Genomic DNA, 26,075 nt, shown 5'->3' with positions numbered 1-26,075 from the left:
TATTAAATTAATATTCGCGTACTGTAATAATGTGGCGATCATCATCTTTAAGAAACCGCGTCTTTTTCTCTAGGGCTACGGAGGGCGGTTTAGCACCGGATGCGGCTGCAGGTGCAGGCGCGGGCACCGATGGCATCGTCGGCGGTCCCAGGACGCCCCAGCAGATCGCCTCGCAGAAGCGGCTGCAGGCGACGCAAGCGCAAGTCGACGAGGTCGTCGACATCATGAAGACGAACGTCGAGAAGGTCCTCGAGCGCGATCAAAAGCTCTCCGAGCTTGACGATCGAGCAGGTGAGACTTTTATGATAATAAAAACTTTGCGAGAGAATAAGAGAATTGATAGCGATCGTCGTTCCTGATTGCTAAAAGTTTCATTGCGAGCTTCATTAACCGTTAATTATCTAAATCAGAGCCTATTTATTACCGAATTATTACCGTATTTTATTTTGTGATTACGTACATTCCGTGCTCAATTATATTCATTATCACCAATATATACTCATTAATTATATACATTGCTCCATTTACTGCTTCTGTATTTACAAGCATTCATTCATGCCAGATATTATTTATTGCACGCTGAGAGATTAATTAATATTGTAAAAGAGAGAATGAAATACATGTACATTGCTCTGTCTTTGTATAAAAAGATACTGTACAAAAACCGAAAAATGTATGTCACTATGGATATACAACTATGGACGAGATAATAAATTTACGCAATTTATTTTACACATGCGTCATACAAGAATAATGTTACATTATTCACGTCCATTATTTTTTTACCGATTAGATGGAAAGTATATCCGCGCGAAGGCTACATCTTCCATTCATGGCAAAGTAGTTCGACCCTGCGCGTCTGACTACACGTTGATATCGATTACTGTGATACGCTCGAATCGATGCCACGTTATGTGGCTGGTAGATCTTTTCTCACGCAATCTACTGATATATTTATTGCGCGAACGTATAATTCGTATTTCGCGTTATTTATGTTTGATAAATATTACAGAATATATTTGTTTCTTTTTAATAAAATTATATTTAAAAGTGTTCGAAATACAATTTGCAATATAACACGCTCGCGTAATTGATTTTTGCAGATGCACTCCAACAAGGAGCGTCACAATTTGAACAGCAAGCAGGAAAATTGAAGAGAAAGTTCTGGCTACAGAATCTAAAGGTGAGTATGAAGTTTTACAAATTGAGAAATATTTATCATAATGCTTGAAATTTTTTTAATTTAATAATAATTATCCCGTTCTTTTTTCTAAATAGATGATGATCATCATGGGTGTCATCGGACTCATCGTACTGGCCATTATTGTCGGTAAGTGTCTCACTAACGCACTGACGTTTAACAGCTGTCAACACTGCCACTGTAACTGTTTCAATGTTTTGTACCATCTCGTCCCGATGTATATCTCGTCTCGATTTCAAGCGACTAATTCAGTGTTACTCTCTTTAACGCGCTTTTTTCTCTGATATGGTGGAAGTGTCGACCATTCGTCGCGATTTAACCAGCTGAATATTACTTACAGATAGATGTAGTTATAGAAATTAATAATTATATTTTCAAATTCTTATCGATACAAACAAATATGAACCTTCTACCGCAATTAGACTAACTTCTGTTTAAAACTTTACGATATTCACCGTATTTCGCATCTGAATCAGTCGTTCTTGATTAATGTCTCTCTGTCGATCTATACCCTTTATGAAGTGTCGACCATTCGTCGCGATTTAACCAGCTGAATATTACTTACAGATAGATGTAGTTATAGAAATTAATAATTATATTTTCAAATTCTTATCGATACAAACAAATATGAACCTTCTACCGCAATTAGACTAACTTCTGTTTAACTTAAAACTTTACGATGTTCACCGTATTTCGCATCTGAATCAGTCGTTCTTGATTAATGTCTCTCTGTCGATCTATACCCTTTATGCTAAAAAGACATCTACAAACGATTGTGTTTGCACGATGCGAAAAACGACGCGATGTGACGAGCAAAGTGTTGTCCGCGAGTTTGCATAGCCTTTGAGAAATCCTCTCGAAGGGATCTCTCAAGATTTCTCGAAGAAATGTGCCGTAACAAATTGCCTATCGTGCTTTGCTTGAATTATGTCGACTACCTGACCTCGATCCATTTTCACGGAATTTTTTCAAAAGCATCATATTCGCGAACATTTCCTTTCTATTTCCGAATAATTTTCAAGTCTATTGAAGTTCTACCTCGCAATAATATCATTCTGGTGTTAAGTGTAATTGAAATGAAAATATTACTTCTTTACAAGAATGCGTCTTTATCACGCCGGGGATATGAAATGAGCGAGAAAGACACCGCTACATATGACTCATCCGAAAAAAAAAATGGTGTCACAACTCTGTCTTCCTTTTGTCCATTCATCATCTAACATGTGTGAAATGTATGTATTTCTCTTTTTCCGTCTAGCGAACTTCATGTAGGCGCGCTGATTGGTGGAAGAGATTTGTGTGTGAGTGAGTCTGAAGGTAGAAAGCAAAACAATTGCGACATTGCGTATCATTGTTGTTTCTCACCCCGTTTCTCGTACCTCTTTTTTACTTCTCGTAGAAAATGTACACCCCTGAATCTGTACAACTTTCTGATTTCGTTCTCGTTGTTTATCATCCGATACTGGAACTTCACTCACCCAAAGCTTTCAGACAGTGTCTTAATTTTGATAATGTCACGTATTAAGCATTGCCAGTTTTATAAGGAATTAAACGGACATTTCTTGTTTTTTTTTTCTTAAATAATTATAATATTTATCAAAATTATTATTAATCAAAAATTTGAGTAATAAAATGTGATGTAACACAATATTACAATAATTATTATTATATTATATTATTATTATTAATATTATTACGCTTTCTTGTAAAAAATGCACAAATGGACTCGTGCATTTATAAAACTGGCACTTCTCTAGTCGATGTTACGTTGTGTTTGCCTGTGTGATAGGTACTTGCTGATTTATCTGTTGCTACGTGTATTTTCTATATAAGAACCGTTGTTCCTCCCACCTTCCTTCACTACTCTGAGTCGTTGCATATTTATAAACTACCGATTTAATAGGAAAGTGCTCTCTAATTAAAAATATCATGGCAATATACTGTGCATCTTGATAAATTTTCGACGACATCCTCCTTCATTTCTGAATTTTTTTCTATCACGACACAACGTACAAATCAACGTCAAATATAAACAATTCGTAAAAATTATGATATACTACATGGTATATCTACTAGGAATCTTCTCAATATTTTATCCCATATTTTCAGCGTTTCTTTAAAATTCATTCAAAGACGAGAGAAACTCGCTACAATAAATCTATAATTTTTCAACATGGGATATTTCTCACGACACTTTTGAATTAATTTAAATATACTGTGTATATGTAATTAAAATATATATTGAAATAAATCATCGATTTCATTAAGGAATATCGATGAAGGAAAGATTCGCTTTTAATGAAGAAGACACACTTTTCCGAGACACAATCATACCTCACCCTGTGTGTGTCTGTGTTACAACTGTAATCGTTGTTATGTGTCTGTCTGTACTTTCGGTGGTATCCTCTTTTTGAAGTTAGTCCCAGGCAATGATTTTCAATTTTCTGGTGGTCAATTAACAAAGAAAAAGAAAACACAAAAAGTGTGTAAATACGTGAAACAACCTAATGAATGTGAAGCTTCAAAAATTGTGATTCGCGACTGCGACAGAAATAAAGAAACGAAACCACCAAGATATGAAAACACCACAACGATAAACGACAACATCAACAACCACTACAATATCAACAACAGTAAGAATTATCAAACAACTACAACTATAACAACTACAACAAAAAAGGTCTCTCTCAAAGTTTTTGTTTAATCCTATTCTACTCTTCAGTACGGTAAGCTATGATTTTATTCTTGCACCTGATGACTCTATCTTTTTCTCTCTATTATTCCGCCAAAATGCAATTTAAATCTTCTTTAAGCACTTTCTCTTATTTATTTTCTTTTTTATTGATTATTATATATTCACATACAAAAAATTTGTATGTAACTTTGCTTAAATTTATAATATGCATTATATTGTAGAAATGATATTTTTTTGTGTTTTTTCATAATTAAAACATAAATTACATAATGATTCTATTTAATAATACATCTAATTTTATATATTTTACTTTTAGATACAATATATTAATATTATATAATTAATTCATTTCTGTTTTTTGCATATATTAAAATAATATTAATTAAATATATTATTAATAATATATTAATATTAACGATACATTTATGCATATTTCATTCTGCATGTTTTTCTCTTTCTCTTCACTTTCCACCTTTTACTTTCTTTCAACATTTTTCAACTTATATTACAGCGTGAAACTCTCTCATACACCGTATCCTCAGGAAATAAATATTCGAATAATGCATTTTAATATAGATACGAATCAACTTAATATAAATGTTTCTGGGACGATCTTCGCGCTTCGTGCTTGACCTCTTATTACAGAGCATGTATCATCGACTTAATTATTTCTCCATCCTCGTTAAGCTCGCATCCCCACCACAACAAATTAAAATAAAACATATGCCAAAATTAAGTGCTATTTTTTTATTGATTATTATATATTCACATACAAAAAATTTGTATGTAACTTTGCTTAAATTTATAATATGCATTATATTGTAGAAATGATATTTTTTTGTGTTTTTTCATAATTAAAACATAAATTACATAATGATTCTATTTAATAATACATCTAATTTTATATATTTTACTTTTAGATACAATATATTAATATTATATAATTAATTCATTTCTGTTTTTTGCATATATTAAAATAATATTAATAACATATTTTGTATTTTGTAATATAAATATATTTCCATCCTCGTTAAGCTCGCATCCCCACCACAACAAATTAAAATAAAACATATACCAAAATTAAGTGCTATTTAAGTGCTAATTTGATGCTCTATTTCTGATTTTAGTGCTCGAACTATTTAGCAGGAATTCGCGATTTAAAGTGGGGGAGCTAGCTTTCATCAAATTAGCACCCCCATTATTAAATACTTGCACAAAATTCAAAAATAAATATATCAGAATTAAATGCTTTTTAAGTGCCTTCAAGAGTAATTAACAAAATTTAGTTATTTATTATAATTTAGAAGATATCAGCCTCCACTGTAAATTGCAAATGCCTGCTAAATGGTTAAATAGCACTTAAATTTGCCATATATTTATATATTATATATTTTATTTTAATTTGTTGTGATGGGGATGCTAGCTTAAGAAGGGTTATTTCTTCCACGATTGAAAACTAATATCTCGACATAGCGTTGCATGGCTTATACATTATGTGAAACGTGACGAAAGTTTCTAACGCAAAAACTTTCAGCCAGAGATTTAGCCAGAATTTCCTACAAATTGCGACGATATTTTCTATGGGTTTAGATATCATGTTAAAAAAAAAAAAAATCCTTCGAAACGGAATTTCTGGCAAGAGCAATTAATGCTGCTAATTAGCTTCGCAAAAAAAAAAAATTCATACACATGGGTGTGCCACGTAGCCCGTATACTCATCTGTACTTCTGTACCTACTTTGCATGCAAACCCTTATATTTATGGCTAACGGGCTGTCATGTAGCTTTAAAGCGAATGATCCTTACAAAACGCTTCGTCGTAGACAATTATATGTAAGACATATAAAAATTTAAATATGTGATTTTATATTGATATATATAAATTCTTTTTTATAATTATAAAACTTTTTTGTAATGTTAAAAAAGTTTCATATATATATATATATATATATATATATATATATATATATATATATATATATATATATATATATATATATATATATATATATATATATATATATATATATATATATATATATATATATATATATATATATATATATATATATATATATATATATATATATATATATATATATATATATATATATATATATATATATATATATATATATATATATATATATATATATATATATATATATATATATATATATATATATATATATATATATATAATACACTAGTTTATAAATATTATTATAAAGATAATTTTTAAATTATCAACTATCTCTTTGATTAAATCTAAAAACTTGATTAAATCTCTTTAATTAAATTTAAAAACATTTGTCTACGGCGAGCGTGATTTGTTGCGAATTTCTGCATGCGGAAAAGTGCGAAATAAAGACAAAGGAGAAGAAATTTAAAAAAAGAGCGGAAAGGCACAGATTAAAATTCGAGGAGGAGGAGATTGAGAGCAACACGGCATGGCTGAACCATCGCCGTCCCTGGCCCAATGAAGGAAAACAAATCTTGTTATTGTTTTCAGCGAGCGTCACCGGCGGCAGCAATACGCAAAATTGAGCGCGAGAGTAAGAGCTAAAGTTAAAATAACGCAACAACAACAACAACAACAACAAAAAGAAAAGTGAAAGGAGGAGAGGAAACAAAAGAAGAAGGATAAGCGGCGGCGATTGAAGAGGGTGGTTCATGAAGAGGAGGTAGTTTTTGAGACAAAAGGATAGATAGGGTGAATAATGATCTCGTGAAACGGAAATTGTGATGAGCCGTTGACGAGCTCTGCCGAAATTCTTCGCGACGTAATTCGCGTCGAATCGATTATACGCGGAAATCGATCGATCGATCGCCTTGGAATTCATCGCGAGAAAGGAGGGAGGATGACGACGGATGATCAAAAGCAGAGGATGTTAATTCGAGCGGGAACGACGAAGAGAGCCGTTGCGATGAAACTTTCCTGTCCCCCTTTTTAATTTTTTTTTTTTTTTTTTTCGGATCGAACAGGAGAAATCCATATTGAATTGACTCTGTCTCCGTATCTCACATTATAAACAAAGGTTGCGCACGATAATTTACATTTGCACGAAATTCTGTTAGGATTTCCATTATTATCATATTCCACTATTACTACTTCGTATCTGTAGCAATTTCGTTACTATCGCGATTGTTTCGTAAATTATACATCATACACGGGAGATGTTGATTTATCTCTTGAGTTTCGGCAAATGCGAAATTGAATTACGCATCCTTTAAGTAATCTCGGAAATTTTACTCGACGAGAAATATTATCGCAGCGGGACTAGTTCGCGATTAAACGCGGTTGATTGATAAGTCCAAACACGTTCATGGCGCTTTCCTTTATCCATCTTTGTTAATCAAGACTGTCCGAGAAAAATGAAAAGAGATGAAAAATACTAAGAGAAAAAGAGGAGACGATTATTGTGTAAAAAGAAGCGCGAAATGTTTGCGAAGAAGAAAGAAATTATATATGTATATGTATGTATGTATAGAAAGAGAAAAAGAGACAGGGTGTCGGTGAAAACCACCACGTAAAACCTCTCCGGCGAAGGCAGTTGCTGTAGTGCATGTTTGCGCACACATACGAACAAAGCGTTCACGATGTATATCGAGACATTTACTTTATAGACACATATATGTAAATCATATAAACTGTAAATAATATGTCATTTGTCCCTCACGCGCCATTTATCGAATTGTGTATCGGATCAGTGTTTGTGATCAGTCCATTCTGATTATATCGAAGAATATCACACGCGTCCTTTGTTCCTTTATCTTACATCTTGCGCTTTTCGCGAATTACAAACTGATGAAAAGGAACGGTGGAAAGGAGGGAGAGAAAAAACTGCGATAATCACCTGCCTTCGTCGAAGAAGGCGATGAATGTTTTGGAGCACATAATCTGTGTACAGAGAATTTAAAAAATAATAAAGACAAAGATAAGAAGAAAAGATGTGAGTGAGAAGGAGGAATAGAAAAAGAAAATAGATGAAGAGAGAGTGGAAGAGAAAAACGCCTCGATATGGGGTACAAGCAGCTATAGGTAACGTTTTAAGGCTTAAAAAAAAATTATCTACAAGATGTTATGTATACATGTTAATAATAATGATGATAATAATAACGATAACATTAATAATAATAAAATAAACACTAACGATCATCTTGGTGACAATGAGAAGATGATTTTCGTGCTTCGTGGATGCAATAGCTCCACGAAAAAAAAAAGCGAATATTGTTCTCCGATTCGAGGATACTGGGGGTTCAGAAAGCTCCATTATCTTTTTATTGTACATCCGCGAGATAAAACGTACGTTCATGATAATGATATATCATACGCGACACATCGATCGTTCGTCGATGAGCCCGAGATCGTCGTAGATTTATGACTATTTTCCCCGGTCACTTTTTTTCTTCTGATCGGTCTTTTCTAGTTTCGGTGCTGCTGCTGCTGTTGATTCAGCAATAAATCCGAGAGACGAAACGATCATTTTTCCGATCGTAGTCCTCCGCAATTATTCCTCCCTCCGATCCCGTCCCAACGTGCGATGTCTGCAAGTTTCTTGCAGATTCCACCGTGACTTTCGAAACGCGATAAAGTTCACCGGAAGAAAGAGAAGAGCTTTTCATTATGTCGATCGGCAAGATACCGAATCGGTTTTGTTTTCGTTCGCGTCAATGTTTACTTTAGAAAGAGCAAAGATATCGATATTCTCGAAAATACTAACTTTCTGCAATTATAGAATAATCTAATTATCGTTCATATCGTTAGCGTTAATTGGCACAAAAAAATATATATGTATAAAATAAGAGTTATCTCCGTTTCTTTTTTGTTTCCAAATTATTTTAATTAGCGCGGACTTTTGTTATTTAACGTAAATTATGATATCGTTGAAAAGAATCGATGACGGGAATAAAATTGGGGACCACGAGTCGCTAGAGTGTGATACTTTGCTTTGCTGAGCACGTGAGAATCGCATAGAAATTGAGAAAGCAAAGGACCGATCGACGAATGAGAAATTCTTCGAAATTGTCGGGCTAAGTGGCCGCACACAGACGACCCAAGTTATATAATGTTTTAAAAAAATCATTCTATGTTCACGAACTTATAAACACATAGCTGTACGTCATATCTTAACCGTCGACGTATCCCTAATTAATAATGGCGAATGATGCTGCGCTTTGAACATTGTACAGTATCGAATAAAAAATACACTGCGTAGTTGAATTGAAGTTATCAAAGGGTAACGGAGAAGAGAATTAATGATATTTTTTTTTGCTGTTTTTGAACCAAATCATACATCGATCGTGGAATTCTCATACTGTATCTATGATAAGCACACATTAACATTTCTACAAATTACTACTCGACAATAAATAAGTCGGGTGTCTCAGTTTTTTTTTCTTTTATTACGTATCATATCAACGCTGCACGTAAATATAAAGAAGACATTATTTTTTCGAGAGCAAAATTTTCACTCGACCATGGCCAAAAACGCGATTAAAATTTTTAAAGATCAATTAACGGTCGAATATATATTGCATCGCGCCTTCCAGGAAGAAGATCATTAAAGAGCCTAGTGTCTGTTAAATCCAAGCAGGAGGTAAGAATAATAAACTTGCTATTACATGCCGATATGCTCATTTATTTATGGTTTTCCATAAAAATTTGATGTCTTTTTTTAAATTGGTTTTCTTCAATTTATAATTTTTTTAATCTGGCAATTGAATGATTTTATAATACATTCCACGTCCGCGCATTTTTTTTAAATTATTTTCCAGATTATATATATATGTATTTTTCCTCAACTATTAATTTTTTGATAAATGTGTAGTGGACTTTTCTTCATAATTAAAAAATCTCTATTGCGTTCCGAATTTTTAATCTTTTATCGATTTTAATAATACAACAATCCCACAATTTATGATCCACAGTCTAATAGAATCGTATGTACTGAAAAAATCTAAAAAGAATCGTATTTTTTTCTTATGTTTTAATTTCTTATAACTTTTATCTTTCAGAATGTTACTTACGTTCTCTCATAATTTCTCTTCTCTTGTACATGTGATAATTGATGTAGAATATGTGCTTTTACTAATATAATCCATCTCAGTCAATTTACAATTTTTATTATTCCATATCGCCATCAAATCATTGCACTGCGATTGAATATCATTGGGTTAGCAAGATTATATTGTACGTATAAGTTTAGGTTCCCTGTGATCTCGTGTCGAAAATAGAAGACACTTCAGTGTGTATGTGTGTCTGTGCGTGTGTGTCCAATTACCGTCGCTTCGAGATTATTTGATTCGCTATCCATTCGTATAACTGTTCCAATTTATCGTTAGTGTATAAATGGTGCCGAGCGTGTCAAGATTTAAAGTAAAACGCGACAATACCTATACACTATTATCTAACGGAATGAAATTATTTCGAGAGGAAGAGAGAAAGAAGGGGGGGGGAGGAGAGGGAGAAAACGAGAGAGAAAGAGAGAGGAAGAGAAAAAGAAGAAAGAACACTCTGTAATATAAAACACAGCTGTTAAAAAGAAAGAAATGAAGATATCAACACAACTTCTGCGTTCTAGCGTTGTATGTACATCCTGTACATTTTTCATTTGTCCAAATTATATGTTTCTGTGTGTCAAACGTTATAAAAGTATGAGAATAAAAGATACCAAATACGACATTATTTTTATGCCGTAGATAAAAGATAGATCCTGTGTGATTCACAGATACGAACGGTTCTGATAAAAAAATCGAAATTGTTTTGTCGCCAATTCAATTGCAACTTTCCTTATTTCTGTTACAATTATAATTCTTTCACGCTTTGTGTGTGCTTTCCTTTCGTCGAAATTTATGATGAGAACCTTTTTCCTACCAGTGGAAGAATCTTTTAATTCCAAAGTATATGCGCTTTTATTAATACATTAATATATTTCACTGGAATACAACTCTTCTTGCAAATAATGCGACAGTAACGCAAATAATCAATACACCCAGCTTTATTTATTAATATATTAATACGATAGCAACTATACTTATATAGACTAATATATTCATCCGCGGATTGATGCATATGATACATCTCTCAAGAATATAAACAATTTTTTCAGCAATGGAAAGGCTACTTTAGAGAAAAGTAATAGTACCTTGCGTGGAAAGTTTCCAACTTCCCTTCTCTTTTTCCGTTGTCATTTTATGTTATCAATCCCTGATGTCGCTTTATCAATATTAGAGACTAATACTAACGCTTAAACGTTTCAGTGAAATTCATGCCGGAAACGCCGCCGACTTCGCCCTATCCGCAGCCAGGTATGATTCCGGCCAATATGCAACCTGTGGCTAATATACCCGTTGCACCCGCACCGGATGCTGCGGCAAAGCCGCCGGGTAACGGCTCACCGAAGGCTGCCAGCGCCGCGTTCCTCGGCAACCTGGACGCCGGTATACACAGTGTTGCGTAAACGATACATTTGGACGGAGAAAAATAGGAGTGATTAAAAGAGCGCTGAGAGATAGGGATCGACCTTGACGCAACGTCTTCATCCACGGAGATAACTCGTCGACGTATTTGCTTCGAAGATCAATTAATTCGGATTGTCATTGGCACATGATGTGAAGGGTTCGGCGGAAAAAGTCGGTAACTTTATAATTTATTCAGATTTGTTCCTTTGTTTCAGATTTATTCAGAAAGTTGTTTGAAATTGGTCTTAAAATGCAGGCTTGTATTTTGTTCTTTTTCCTTCGGAACCCTTCAACCATCGGCCGCGATTATTTTAACGTTGAATTATTTTTCCCCCTATCGATGATGAGATGTTTAATAATTTCAATATTTTATTAACAATTATATTGTATAGCACGTAACTTTCTTCGAATATGTACATGTAGTATTTAGGTGCAAATGGTTTTCACATGTTTTTACTTGATTATATTGTATTTTATTGATTTCGTGATTTTTAGTCTTTAGGTTATTTAAATGAACACGACGTATCGATCGGTCTTTTGAAAAGAAAAGAAATATTTTAGATTCTAGAGTCTGGACTATTAAAAAATCCGCCGAAATTTTATGTTAGATAAAAATGGACAGAAGGCCTTTTGAATCCCATTCCGATCAGCTGATCGCTATGAAAAACAGGCAACGGGCGAAGTTGACGAGATCATTGACGAGAAAATACACAAATACGTGTATCGACGTATATACATGTACATATACATACATTATTACGAATGGTCAATGTAAAATTAAATATATATGTACGCGTATAAATAAATATAATAAATTATTCGTATATTAAATATCGAAGTTTAAAATGTGGAGGTAATATAACAGAGAAAATCATAGATAATAATTATGAAAAAATTGATACAAGTTTGAATTCACTATTCGAATTCAACCTTGACCGAGAAAAATGTGAAAATGTCGAATGTACGTCATGTACACTTGAATGTACGTGAGTGTTCCATACATACAAGTGATTTGTTGCTTGCCTGTGCATTCACGAAATATTGTCTCGGATAATATGATTTTTAAAATATGTATGGAACGCAGATTTATTTCACTCCTTTTTGCGTCAAGTTCGTCAAATTTTACTAGTCTCCATTCGCGATTGATATAATTACGTAATGCGGTTTTATGTATCAATCGCTTTGATTACGAAAATTATATTCGATGCGTTATCGAAAACGCGAGTGACTCTCTAAACACTCCTTTGCACAGTTTAATTGCTATTAATATTACTTTATATATTATATTCGAGATAAGTATTTTATTTTCTATATAAGAAATATAACTGTTACTTTCGAAAAGTGTAAGTATCACCTAAAGACAATTCATATAGATTTGTAGGAAAATTTGCTCCTTTAAACTGACAAAAATATTAGCTTATAAATGTATTATAGTATCGAATAAGTAATCGAATTATAGAAAGAAAAAAAATAATTATTGACTCCCGCATATTTTCAAGCATTAATGTGATGATCGATAATAACTTCGTGCGATAATTAAATTTAAAGTTGAAGTCTCTGAAAATATTAACGTGTAATTCAGCAATGTTATTCAAATGAAAAAGGAGAAGAGAGAGACCTTTTTCTGCATTAAATAATTGGCATGTAGTTATTATTTTTTTATTACAATGTTCATATGCACATCATCGTCGTACTGCTTTTGCCTAATTGTAAGTAAAATTTTCGGTCGATAACGCGCCCTAACAAAAATATAAAAAATAAATTGGTCATTAAAAAAAAATTTAATGTATTGATCGTGTCCTCTATTAAATGGAATACTATGTTGCTATTTTCACTCAATAATCATAATAGATTCGATATAAGCTGTCTATACACTAAAATAATTATAAAGAACTAAATGATAGATTTGTAAGTATAGCCACTGTAGGAAAATGATTTAACACTTATTGTTAGCCTGTTGATATATTATTGTGTACGAATAACAGAATTATATTAATTGCAATATTTCTTGTACTATATATCTCACTAAAAAGAGCGACAGATTATTATTATATAATAGAAATATTATTCAACATAGAAATATATATATGTATATATATTTATATATATACACATATATACATAATATATTATTGCATATTAGGCTTAAATAAATAATGTTGTGAAAAAGAATCCTATGTGCTCTCTTTTTTTTTGTCTCATAAAGAGAAAATTTATTACACATACATACATGCGTGTTATTATATATGTATGTATTATATATAATTATATTTCCTCATAAAATAATAATCGATTATGAGAGAATACCACAGTTTTCCTTTTTTTATTTTTAATACTACTATTACGTTATTTTTATTACACCGAATAGAAAGCAATTATTTTCATGTAATACAAATACTTTTGTAACAGTTTGCATTTTGTTACGTATCAATTTCGGAATCGAATATACACATACACGCACCAGAGGCACGCACGCACGTGACAGTCCTAGCGTAAACGATTGTGGCGCCATATCATTCCGTAGTCAGTTCTTTAACTACTGGTTCTTTCATTCTTCAACCGTACGCGACATGGCTCCGGTAAGTTCTCGCTCTCGCGAAGATACAACGATTATTCATAATTATGACCGAATTCCCTCGAAATAATATCGGAGATAAAAAGAGCGTATTCAACTTGTCAATCGATTTACGTCGGATTTTCGTTTTATCCTGAGATTGATTTGATCGAGTCAGATTTTTATACCGTCCACGTTGGATAATTTTACACGTGTTTTGTGCAACAATGATAGTTGTCAAAAGGATTTTATCTACGAATTTTCAGACAGCGAAGAAAGCCAAAGGCCCGGCTAAGAAGCAGGTCCTTCGGGGCAAGGGACAGAAGAAAAAGGTGTCCCTGAAGTTCACGATTGACTGTACTCATCCCGTGGAGGATAATATTATGGATGTTGGCAATTTCGTAAGTTATATGGAATTATCGTATAACTATCGTAATAGTTTCCTTTTCCCAAAACGAAATTTCTATATTCGACATGTTTATTTAATATATTAATAATACATAACCTATATTTTGTGAATTGCTAACCTCTCTGTATTTAGAAAGCTTCAAGCTGTCTTGGATATAATATCTGCTTAAGTCTTAGCATTATATCGCGTTATTAAACTTAAAATCGTTGTAATGATTTTCAGGAAAAGTATTTACAAGAAAAGATTAAAGTTGGTGGTAAGACCAACAACTTTGGCAATAGCGTCATGCTGGAGCGTAATAAGATGAAGCTCAGCATCAACAGTGATGTTGATTTCTCCAAGCGGTGAGTAATGTCGTGCTTCATTATGATTAGATTGATTGTAAAAAAAATGCAGATTTTTATAGATATTAAATAAAACTAGGGGTAACTCCTTAGTTATTATAAGCTACAGGAAGAGCGATATTTGCACTGATGTAGAAAACTCTGTCGTTATAGGTATCTCAAATATTTGACAAAGAAATATTTGAAGAAAAACAAGTTGCGTGATTGGTTACGAGTGGTCTCGAAAGATAAAGAGACATATGAATTGCGGTACTTCCAGATCAATAGCCAGGAAGACGATGATGAAGAGGATGCTGAGTAATTCTTTTTTAATTCTTTCCAAATTCAATTACAGATGTATCTGTATATATTTCTTTTAATAAAAAAATGATAATACCTATCATTCGTATTATCTAAATATCGAATGGTGATTGATAGAAAATACCCGTAATTTTTTTTTTATATATTGAATTATTACATATTGTGTAATTTGGACATATATATTATACCTTAATCAATATTTAACTTAATTCTTGAACTAGCATTCTAGTTGTGAATTGACGCTATTGCATAACAATCTATCGATTATGGATATTCAAAGCTGAGAGAAGAAATGATATTACACTAAATTTTTAGAATTAGTTAGTGAAAAAATATTGATAAATTTTTGAGTAAAATGCATAGGTCTCAAAAAATATTTTAGCATGCCATGAATCTGCTCTAACCTCTAACTATACTCCTGTTATCATATATACTTCTTGGCTAACAATTTTCTATTTTAGCCGATGAGAGGGCGTTAGTGCATAGCAAACTTTTTTTGTCCAATAAAATTCGCGGGATATCCGTTTATCTACTTCTCAATATTAGAGAAAAGAAAAGTATAATCGATACAGTTAATTGCAGAATATGCATACCTGACGATGATTAAGCACTAATTATGCATCTTTGGCAGGCGGAAAATTCGTGAAATATGTAATGACGATCTCGAGCGGGTAAATGTCGTCGACTAGCCGAGTCGTCGAGTCCGAAATTACAAATATATGTATAATGTCGATTAGGCATAAATTAATATGTTATCTCAAATATTTGACAAAGAAATATTTGAAGAAAAACAAGTTGCGTGATTGGTTACGAGTGGTCTCGAAAGATAAAGAGACATATGAATTGCGGTACTTCCAGATCAATAGCCAGGAAGACGATGATGAAGAGGATGCTGAGTAATTCTTTTTTAATTCTTTCCAAATTCAATTACAGATGTATCTGTATATATTTCTTTTAATAAAAAAATGATAATACCTATCATTCGTATTATCTAAATATCGAATGGTGATTGATAGAAAATACCCGTAATTTTTTTTTTATATATTGAATTATTACATATTGTGTAATTTGGACATATATATTATACCTTAATCAATATTTAACTTAATTCTTGAACTAGCATTTTAGTTGTGAATTGACGCTATTGCATAACAATCTATCGATTATGGATATTCAAAGCTGAGAGAAGAAATGATATTACACTAAATTTTTAGAATTAGTTAGTGAAAAAATATTGATAAATTTTTGAGTAAAATGCATAGGTCTCAAAAAATATTTTAGCATGCCATGAATCTGCTCTAACCTCTAACTATACTCCTGTTATCATATATACTTCTTGGCTAACAATTTTCTATTTTAGCCGATGAGAGGGCGTTAGTGCATAGCAAACTTTTTTTGTCCAATAAAATTCGCGGGATATCCGTTTATCTACTTCTCAATATTAGAGAAAAGAAAAGTATAATCGATACAGTTAATTGCAGAATATGCATACCTGACGATGATTAAGCACTAATTATGCATCTTTGGCAGGCGGAAAATTCGTGAAATATGTAATGACGATCTCGAGCGGGTAAATGTCGTCGACTGGCCGAGTCCGAAATTACAAATATATGTATAATGTCGATTAGGCATAAATTAATATGTTCGATTTATGTTCCAACGCACACACTTTACACTCACAATAATCTTTCGCGCACAAAATTTACTTTTAGACATCACACTCACGAAGACTTCGTTTGAACATACGGAGCGATTCGAATGCAGTCGCGACGAGTTTCTCACTGACCGTTGGAGGACTTTCGAGAATCGCAATTTCGCTATCGATACTATCGAACTATTCGTTCCTAGAGTATCGAATCTCGAAGTGTATGCGCGGTGACATTCTCACCTTTCCGCGCAATTCATCTTCCCGTCGTACGTTCGTATTTTTTGACTCATTGTTTCTTACCCGATACTCGAATGATAGAACGAACGACGCACGAGGAATTTTTTCAAGCTACGCGAATCTTAATAAGACCAGCCGTCTCCGATATAATCTCGTCGCGTTAGAACGAACGGGGGATCTATTTTCTCGCGGCGGAGGGCGCTTACGTAGCGCAATCGCGGCGACACACGGTTATTGTTGTGACAGAAGTGTATTGCGGAATTTGTGTGTTCCCCGAAAGACTCCCGAGCGTCGTCGCCGCCGCTTTCGTCGAGTCAGCGCAATTGTCGGGAAGAGAGCGTGCGAAAAACAAGATCGAGGGCGAGTGAGCATCGTTGTGTCGCGATCCCCACGCGTAAACGGGGACGATGAAGTTCCAATACAAGGAGGAGCACCCGTTCGAGAAGAGGAAGGCCGAGGGCGAGAAGATACGACGGAAATATCCGGATCGAGTGCCTGTGAGTACAAAAGGGCCGCTTTCTTTTGTGTCACGATGGGCGACGAAAATCGACTACAGGAAGCGGGCATCTCGACGCGTTGCATTATTTCGAAAATTCGAGAACGAATAAGCGACACGTCAGTCGAACGATCTCGGACGATCCAATCGTATTTTCCTGACCCGGAGGGAGTCCAAGGTCGCGTTTATTCTGCGTCATATCTGCCCATATTTCGTCGACGATGCATCACATTTCGGGATTCGAAAATTATTTTTTATTTACGCCGCGAAATTACACGATTCATGCTATCTCGCGTTCCCTTTTCGTGCATCCTCCCCTCCACGCGTATTGATCTGTTTTACGTATGTATGTAATCGAGGTTTTTTTCAAGCCTCACTCCAAATATGCGCTGTTACCTGAGCTGCGAGACTGTTTACCTTTATTTAATCTGTTTATTTCCATTTTAATCGGATGAGATCATTCATTTTCTCGCTGTACGCATATTATACGCCCGTCTGAATATACTTCTAATTTCATTTTAGAATAGATTTTAGAGTACTTTGAAAAAGAGAGAAGCATTATAGACCTTTGTTTCTCCTTGACAAAAAGATGATCTTCTACACCTTGCTGTTAGATGAGGCTAAAATCTTCCTCTCAGATTTATAGGCGCGTAGAACGTCTATCTTTATTAAACATCATTTTTCCATTAGTTTTATGCTTATTTGTTACTCTTAAAATCGCGCAACCACACAACGTGACCAAGTATTTTTTTTTTTTTTTTACGTAGTACGAGTGTCGTGATTTTTATTTCGAAATTTAAACTGCATATAATTTAATATCGCTTTTTTATAATAAATTTCAATCTTTAGTTTCTAGCAAATAAATTAAGAAATTAAAAATCGATTATATTTTTTAATATTCACAAATCGAATTGTATATTTTTATTGCTTGATACGTATTTTATGGAACAAAAGTCTTTTGTTTGTTAATCTTTTCGTAACTATTTATAATACTTTGTCTCCACAGAATCGTTTACAAATTAATTCATGACAAAGTATGTGTTTTCCAACCAACCCTAAAAATCTAACCTCTTTCTTTTTCTTTCTCTCTCTTTCTCACTCGCGATCGCAATCATATGGTAAAGAAAAAAGATTACATGTGTGCTTATCGCTCGTGTAAATGAATCATCGATCACAACAGTTTTACAAAAGTATCATTACGCCAATTTTTATTGTTTCGCGAAATACGCATATTTATCAAGGTCAATGTTACAGGACTCAAACCTGGATCTTGTTATTTAATAGTTGGACAAGATTCAATCATATGATGTTAAATGCATATTTGAAACTTGTCTATGATCCAGGCAACGAGCCAGAAATTAAATCTACTTAAAAATGTTGTTAGCGAAGATTAAAGTTCAATTTGTCGGGTAAATGACAACTTTAATGAAAATAGATTTATGGAAATTGATTTGTTTGATGCGATAGTTAATGATAGAAGGCTAATAAATATATTTTTCTATAATATCGTCAATACACAGTCAATATATAGTCTATACATCTTTCTTTATTTAAAAAATATTTGAGAGACGTAAACAAATAATAAAATAAATGTTAATGTTGTTGAAGGTAATAGTTGAGAAGGCGCCTAAAGCAAAAATTAGCGATTTGGACAAGCAGAAGTATTTGGTACCTTCTGACTTAACAGTCGGCCAATTTTACTTTTTAATTCGTAAGAGAATCCATTTACGTCCGGAAGACGCTCTGTTCTTCTTTGTCAACAACATCATTCCACCAACAAGTGCTACCATGGGCTCTCTTTATGCGGTAACTATAATGAACATTATATATACAATGTGTATCGAATAAGATATATTGATTTTAATTGTTGATTACCTGTACTAATCTTATCCAAATCTTTTTAATCAGGAACATCACGAAGAGGATTTTTTCCTATACATAGCATACAGCGATGAGAATGTGTATGGTCATTAAACTTCCTGGGATGAGCAAATCGTCAAACCGACAAAGGATTCAGCAACCAAAATCTACCATCTATCAATGTAGTCCTCATAGATGCTTTTGAAAACTGAGCATACAAAATTACATTTATCAATACTTTGCGTGACATTTTATGTCTTGACACTGCACATTTGCTTCCTCCAAAGAACTACATAACTCTCTTGTGATGATAAGGATGCTTCTTGTCGGTTACATTCTACCATCTCTAAAAGGGCTTAGTTCATTGTATAATTTAAGGACAACTAATCTGTGCAGAATTATGTGATCATGTATAATGTCTAGCCTAGCCATAAAAAAAAAAAAATTACAAAAGTCTTTGTATTGTCGATTACCATTACTACTTGCTGTCACATATTGTGTTTTATTGCACATTAATCATAATGTTCTCTGAAATAATAGTAGATATCATAACATTATAAATTTAAAGTATGATATAGGATTCTATACGTGATATTATTTTCATCAATTTAGATTAATATTATTGTATTGTACATCATTTTAATGTTATTTGATCTTGGGGAAGGACGAAGAGAACTTGTTAGATATGCAGGTGAGAAGAAAAATTTTCTGTAACAGCTGGGAGATGTAAGGCCAATAAAAGAAATTAAAACGCGATGAAAATGCCCAAATATTTTTTTCTATTTTCTCATTAAATTTTTTTTTTAAATCTAATATACCAATATCTTCCTTTTAATAGACTCGCTTGAACAGTTGCTGACAGAAGTGACGTTCCTTTCAATATACCAATATCAGACTTGTTTTGCCCGAACACTCTGAATTTTTAACTTGTTTGTCCCCCGAACACGCTTCGCGCTCAATGTATATCTGAAGAACGAAGACATCACAGTAGTCAACTTTCTTCTAGCAACGAAGAAACAGTTTAAATATCATGGAAATGGCAAGTGATGAAAAAAACAATACAAATGTTACTGTTGATAGATATATTAGCCAATTATATAATCTTAGTCAAGAAGATAGCAATTGGATCGTCACGAGTTCTTTTATGATTTTTACAATGCAAACAGGTATTGTGAAAATAAGCAAGTTAAAAAAAATTAATCTTTTCCTTTTAATTGATTAAAATGTATAAATTGTCCTTTATAATCGTCTTTATCGCATATTTATTATTATGTGTATAGATATTATAATTTTACATGCAAACTTTTGTAGGATTCGGAATGCTAGAATCCGGTTGCGTTTCTTTGAAAAATGAGGTCAATATTATGATGAAGAATGTAGTCGATATAGTCCTTGGTGGTCTAACTTATTGGATTTTCGGATTTGGATTCAGTTTTGGATTATACGAGCCCAACAACCCTTTTATCGGTATCGGAGGTCTATTCATAGATCCTCCTATCGATGATGAATATATGGGTTCCATTTGTGCCGCGTTTTTATTTCAATTAAGCTTTGCCACCACTTCCACAACCATCGTTAGCGGTGCTATGGCTGAACGGTATTTATTCCATAAATCTCGAAAACAATAATTGTAATATATAAATCTTAAATTTTGCATTTTATATTTGTGTACATTTGACATTTTTAGATGTAATTTTAAAGCGTATTGTGTCTTCTCGTTTCTAAACACTATTGTGTATTGTATGCCAGCCGGATGGGTATGGGGCGATCACGGCTTTCTAAATAACATGGGAGTTGTCGATATTGCTGGTTCAGGGCCGGTACATCTTGTCGGCGGTATTTCAGGTATAATCACAATGGCAAATATGTATACTCAATCAAATTTTGATGTTAAAGTGATAAGTTTCAATAGATGATAAATATATCAATCTATCTATCTATTTGCTTTCATGCAGCACTTGCTTGCGCTATCATGCTCGGTCCTAGAATAGGCAGATATGACAACGGCATCGATCCTCTGCCCCTTGGATGCCCCGTTAATGCGATCATGGGACTATTCGTATTATGGTAAAACAACAGCAGATTACCGCGTCGAGAAAAAGCGTAATAAATCGCAAAATACATAACAAGTATGCAAATCACGTAGGTGGGGTTGGTTAGCGTTTAACAGTGGTAGTACATACGGGGTAACCGGCGCACGATGGCAGTATGCCGCTCGAGCAGCCGTTTCTACAATGATGGGCAGTATGGGTGGTGGTCTGATCGGTTTAGGATTCAGCTTGACTAATCCGAATGGGATCGATATCCTTAGTCAGATAAATGGTATTCTCGGCGCACTAGTGGCAATTACCGGTAACATATTTGATCGATATAGAAATAATAAAAAAGATCAAATCGAATCGATTTTTAATTATAACGTTACGTCAGGTGGATGTTTTTTGTACAAAGCCTGGGAAGCAATGATAGTTGGGATGATAGGTGCTTTTATCACATGTGTTGCAATGCCAGCATTAGATAAAATTCGCATAGATGATCCTGTTGGAGCTGCCGCCACTCATGGTGTGTAATTCCATCTTTTGAACTTTTATAATCTCAAAATAAACTTTTATATTTATCACGATATAATAAAAATATTTGCATCTGTTTAATATATAGGTGCAAGTGGTATCTGGGGAGTTATCGCTATCGGCTTATTTGCTGATAATCCATATCCCCTAGATACCACAAGTGGAAGGAAGGGTTTATTCAAAGGTATTTTGCATGCAATGATGATTTTATATATCTTTTGTTCCAAATTATCATTTACCTTATAGTATATAAATTTTTGTAGGAGGCGGATGGTATCTATTAGGAATACAAAGTTTATCTGCGCTTTGCTTAACAGTTTGGAGTTTTGTTACCTCTATTCTACTGCTCTGGGTATATCAAAGATTTCATAACTTAAAAAAAAAATATTAGATATAAGATTAAGATACTTTTTTTCTTGCAGGTGATAGACAAGGTAATACCGATTAGAATGTCGGTTTATGAAGAAGTTCTTGGAGCAGATCTTGTAGAGCATAGAATACGTCATTCAAAGGTACAAATTTCATTAAAACTTTAATTTCTGTTGTCTATATTTTAATCTCATAATTTTTTAAATTTGTATTTTTGTATAAGCCATCTAACTTATGCGAAATATGTTTGTGCAGATAGGTGTGAGTCGCGCCATGTCGGCGCTTCGGCCATTTACTATGGAAAAGAAATTGAAGAACGTACATCCTGTGGGCATTAATCCTGGTAAGGCAAAATTATCTCTAAAACCTATATCGAAATGCTATGTAGTAATATTACTCATTTCTTTGATACAGGCCATGATTCGTTTCTTGCTCAGCATAAGAGCAAAAAATTTAAGAATTTTACAAATTCTAAAAAACAACATCCGCCGAAAAAATTGACGACGAAAAATTCTAAAATCAGAACGATCGCAGACTCTGCGATATCTACGGAGGCAAAGCCGCACTTTGCTTGGGTGGATTAAGATATAAAAAGAGAGAACTCGTACAATAAGAGATTTATATCGATACTTCATCGGATGTAAATTTATTACAAATGTATAAACATATACACGTGCACTAACTTTCTAATTTCGTCGCACATTCCCTAATAATCCGAAAAATGTATGTGCGGAAGACACATATTTTTTAATAAATATTTTTAAATTCTTACGCATTCACACGCAAATAAATATTGATCGTGCACATACACACGCACGCACATATGATACAAAGATAAATGGACATGTGAAACTAATCACAAACAAACTGAATTTTAACATGTAGCCTATGGCACGGATATCTTTTCAGTTGAATAACTTTAATTAATCATCCATGATATTAATTATCATCCCTGGTAAGATAATATCTATAATCATCATTATATTCTTGATATTTATATTAATGCTCATTACAGGAAATAAAATATTTCCATAAATATTTGTGTCTTCATAATTTCATATATTGAAGACGTTACACATCAGATTACTCTACTTCGTTTATATATTGGCAGGAATTGTCACTGAAGACCACATTCAGTATATATTCACAAAATACCATTCCTTTTTTCTTTTCAGATATTGTACTGGCACATGTTAAAGATATTTACAATTTTATTATGTTTATATATAATATTCTTAATTTTTTGTTCCAAGTAATACTTCAAAATTTTCTAGATCGATTTTTAAAAATTTGATACTAAACATATATGTATGAATGGAAGGATTTGTGAATATTCTGGAAGTGTTAGACTAGAATATCACACCTTTTTCAGATTTACATAATGTATAAATAAAATTCCGCGTATTTTACTAATTTTTTTCATAAAATATCGTTTCATTTTTATAGCAATTATTATTTAAAAGTGATTCAATAATTACGTTCATATATAAAAAATGTGTGTCTAAAAAATTAACTATTGTTTTCTATACTCTATTGTTACTCCATGTATGTGTAGTGTGTGGTATACTATCTATATAAGTGCGATATAAAATATTATAATATCTAAACTTGTTCTACAAAGTTCTACTTTGCTAAAGAAGAAGACTTACCAATTACATGTAATATGTGTAATTTTATGGAACACAATAGGTTCAGTATATATAATAACTTGCCACTATATCATTATTATATACTGCTTAATGCCCACTGGGAAACTTCTGTAGGGAGGCCTGGATAATTTTTCACAGCGTCCATAACTTGTTGCGATGTTAATGTAAATTTGTAATACTGATATTCCTTTTCAAATTTTGTATTCGTGTTTCCAACTGGTACCAAGATTTCTAAGTTCTAGAAAATATATGTATGTTTATCCAGCTTCTTTTCAAGTATTTAATAGGAAAAGAATGATTTTAATATGGTAATATCTTACCTTGATATGCTCGAAAGCTTTCATGATAACTGGTTTCTGGACAGACTGTATAGAGGAATTCTGATTCGTAAACTTAATATAGCGATTATAAACCGCCTCGAAATTTAAGGGCTCACCATCATATATTTCTGTCTCGTGTTTCATTGCTATGACCTATAATAAAAAACATTGCGACTAAAGTATTTCTCTTTTATTATAAATAAATTAATTTCACAGGAAATAATTGTAAGGAACGTACTAAACACATTTCCAAAATGGATAATCCCTCAAGCATCAACAATTTATCATCCTCTGAAAAGATTTTACTCGCTTCCACAAAATCATTCACTTCCAATTTCTGATGCTTCTCGGATAATGTCGAAACGGCGACTGCGAGAAAATTTCTAAAGCTTCTCTCACTTACATCGATATGATACATTCTCTTGAGTAAGTTTACCATGGTAACATTGCTAGTTAAACTCTTAATATAGTCATTCCACATAGAACCAAATTGTGGATCTATTGTACAATCATCATACTGTTGCTCAACTTTATTTACGTTCTCATCATCAGGTAAACTGAGAAGATTTTGAAAGAGTTCCAGACGATCATCAAACGCGGACATAGGCTGTTCCGAGGATGACGTATCACCAGGAAACAAGAATATTTGGCGATGTGAAAATCTCGACTTGACACGCTTCTCCAATAACTCCACAACATCTAATCTACAAGTTATTCCTAATACACATATTGGCACCTGCAAAATTAAAGTTTTTCATTCATATTAGATTTTTACAGAAAATCTTTTTTAATTAATTTTTTAATACATTTGAATATTTACCTGTGCAGATTGAGCAACATCAAATAGATTATACAATAATGTTTGATTGTGATGTCCACAGAACAGATCAAACTCATCAAGTATAAAGATGATTGGTTTTGAACGTTTCTTATCACCAGATTTCAGGCAATCTAGGAGAAAACTTAAATTTTCTGCAAATGTGCCAAAAACTTTATCACCAACTACATTTTCCAATTGCATCTGACGAGTTAGATCTTTTAGTGCTAAACGATCATCAGTATGAACTAGCCCATGAAGATTCACTATTAACGCATTATCTTTAAAGCTTTTTAAAGCTGACAATTCCTTTAAAACACTATTGATAAGCTGAAATTATATGAAAGTTGTTATATATTAATTATACATTTATGGTGTCATATATTAATATATACATATATTTCTTTTTACATGGATTTGTAAAAGATAACTATACCGTCGTTTTTCCACTGCCTCTGGGTCCAACTAACAAAGCAGAATTGCTTTCACCCATTTCAACAGTACGTTTCACTAAATCGAACACATGTAATCGTTCTTTAACATGATGTCTAAATTTGGTTTCAGGGCACATTATTCTACGCTTTAAGTATTTTCGCGTCAGCAATATCATATTGTCTTGAAAGTCAATTGCCATATTTTTCTTCTTACTCATTGTTTTTCTCAAATTCAAACTATTTAAAAGAAATGGAAGACCTGTAATTAATGAAGTTTATCGAGATTTTAAAAATACCAATATTCTCCAGATGCGCTTAACGCAAATTGATAAATTTCTGCAAAAAATTTTTTATTTTTTCAAATAATCAATAATCCAACATCAGTATGTCATTATTTTATTATTGTAGATATATTGCAATTATATTGACATATAAATGAAATTATCACAATTAATTGTACTTTACCTTTAGGGTTTAGGATACAATGTTTATAAATATAACATGTATTCGGGAAGTGCGTCAAAAGACATAACCCAATCCCTTACGAGCGAAGTTCAACGACTCCAGAAACGTATTTTTTTTGTGTAAACTTGCACGAATTTTTGGAGCTAAGTTTTTTTCAATCGATTACGACGTCGCGATGTCACTATATTTTTAATGCAGATAATAACACTGTACGAGTAGCAAAAAAATTAATACGGTCGGACGTCGA

General features: G+C 32.9%; 5 protein-coding genes across 12 annotated transcripts in view; 4 read left to right on the top strand and 1 right to left on the bottom strand.

The window, feature by feature from the left end:
• Window positions 1–13,139, top strand: part of LOC115240410 (vesicle-associated membrane protein 2) — an 18,648-nt gene extending 5,509 nt beyond the window's left edge. The window contains exons 2-6 of one of the 4 annotated variants that reach the window (XM_029815551.1): window positions 74–291; window positions 1,104–1,183; window positions 1,279–1,330; window positions 2,460–2,518; window positions 11,159–11,294. In XM_029815551.1, coding sequence (XP_029671411.1) covers window positions 74–291; window positions 1,104–1,183; window positions 1,279–1,330; window positions 2,460–2,473 — 364 coding nt within the window. In that variant the 3' untranslated portion in view covers window positions 2,474–2,518; window positions 11,159–11,294. Of the gene's footprint in view, window positions 1–73; window positions 292–1,103; window positions 1,184–1,278; window positions 1,331–2,459; window positions 2,519–6,407; window positions 6,507–11,158 lie in introns of those variants that run through there. The other 3 variants (XM_029815550.1, XM_029815547.1, XM_029815548.1) reach the window with 3 other exon arrangements.
• Window positions 13,140–13,787: 648 nt separating this feature from the next.
• Window positions 13,788–15,063, top strand: LOC115240411 (60S ribosomal protein L22-like). The gene is made up of 4 exons (XM_029815552.1): window positions 13,788–13,938; window positions 14,180–14,314; window positions 14,545–14,666; window positions 14,820–15,063. The coding sequence occupies exons 1-4, from the start codon at window positions 13,930–13,932 to the stop codon at window positions 14,965–14,967; spliced, it is 414 nt and encodes a 137-aa protein (XP_029671412.1). The 5' UTR covers window positions 13,788–13,929; the 3' UTR covers window positions 14,968–15,063.
• Window positions 15,064–16,970: 1,907 nt separating this feature from the next.
• Window positions 16,971–19,713, top strand: LOC115240413 (gamma-aminobutyric acid receptor-associated protein). Its single transcript, XM_029815556.1, has 3 exons — window positions 16,971–17,348; window positions 18,956–19,153; window positions 19,256–19,713. The coding sequence occupies exons 1-3, from the start codon at window positions 17,259–17,261 to the stop codon at window positions 19,319–19,321; spliced, it is 354 nt and encodes a 117-aa protein (XP_029671416.1). The 5' UTR covers window positions 16,971–17,258; the 3' UTR covers window positions 19,322–19,713.
• On the bottom strand, window positions 19,636–25,971 carry LOC115240407 (origin recognition complex subunit 4). Of its 5 annotated transcripts, none has more exons than XR_003884773.1 (7): window positions 25,829–25,971; window positions 25,366–25,622; window positions 24,933–25,259; window positions 24,351–24,848; window positions 24,113–24,265; window positions 23,793–24,030; window positions 19,636–20,173 (listed from the first exon to the last, which is right to left on the bottom strand). XR_003884773.1 is itself a non-coding variant. In XM_029815543.1 (6 exons), exons 2-6 carry the CDS (start codon window positions 25,579–25,581, stop codon window positions 23,869–23,871), a joined length of 1,356 nt encoding a protein of 451 aa, XP_029671403.1. In that variant the 5' UTR covers window positions 25,582–25,622; window positions 25,829–25,971; the 3' UTR covers window positions 22,765–23,868. The 5 variants fall into 5 exon arrangements, 3 of the variants coding, with proteins under 3 accessions (XP_029671403.1, XP_029671404.1, XP_029671405.1); XR_003884772.1 differs by lacking the exon at window positions 19,636–20,173 and adding an exon at window positions 22,765–23,326; XM_029815543.1 differs by lacking the exon at window positions 19,636–20,173 and having other exon boundaries at window positions 22,765–24,030.
• Window positions 20,238–22,891, top strand: LOC115240406 (putative ammonium transporter 3). The gene is made up of 11 exons (XM_029815542.1): window positions 20,238–20,373; window positions 20,519–20,804; window positions 20,895–21,052; window positions 21,163–21,274; window positions 21,354–21,559; window positions 21,635–21,766; window positions 21,863–21,958; window positions 22,038–22,126; window positions 22,197–22,286; window positions 22,399–22,486; window positions 22,558–22,891. Exons 1-11 carry the CDS (start codon window positions 20,238–20,240, stop codon window positions 22,725–22,727), a joined length of 1,563 nt encoding a protein of 520 aa, XP_029671402.1. The 3' UTR covers window positions 22,728–22,891.
• Window positions 25,972–26,075: the final 104 nt, after the last annotated feature.

Source organism: Formica exsecta, unplaced genomic scaffold (genome assembly GCF_003651465.1).
Source record: "Formica exsecta isolate Colony F162 unplaced genomic scaffold, ASM365146v1 scaffold425, whole genome shotgun sequence".
Taxonomy (NCBI): Eukaryota; Metazoa; Arthropoda; class Insecta; order Hymenoptera; family Formicidae; genus Formica; species Formica exsecta.
The sequence above is the reverse complement of the archived record's forward strand: the minus strand, read 5'-3'. Positions and strand labels throughout refer to the sequence as shown.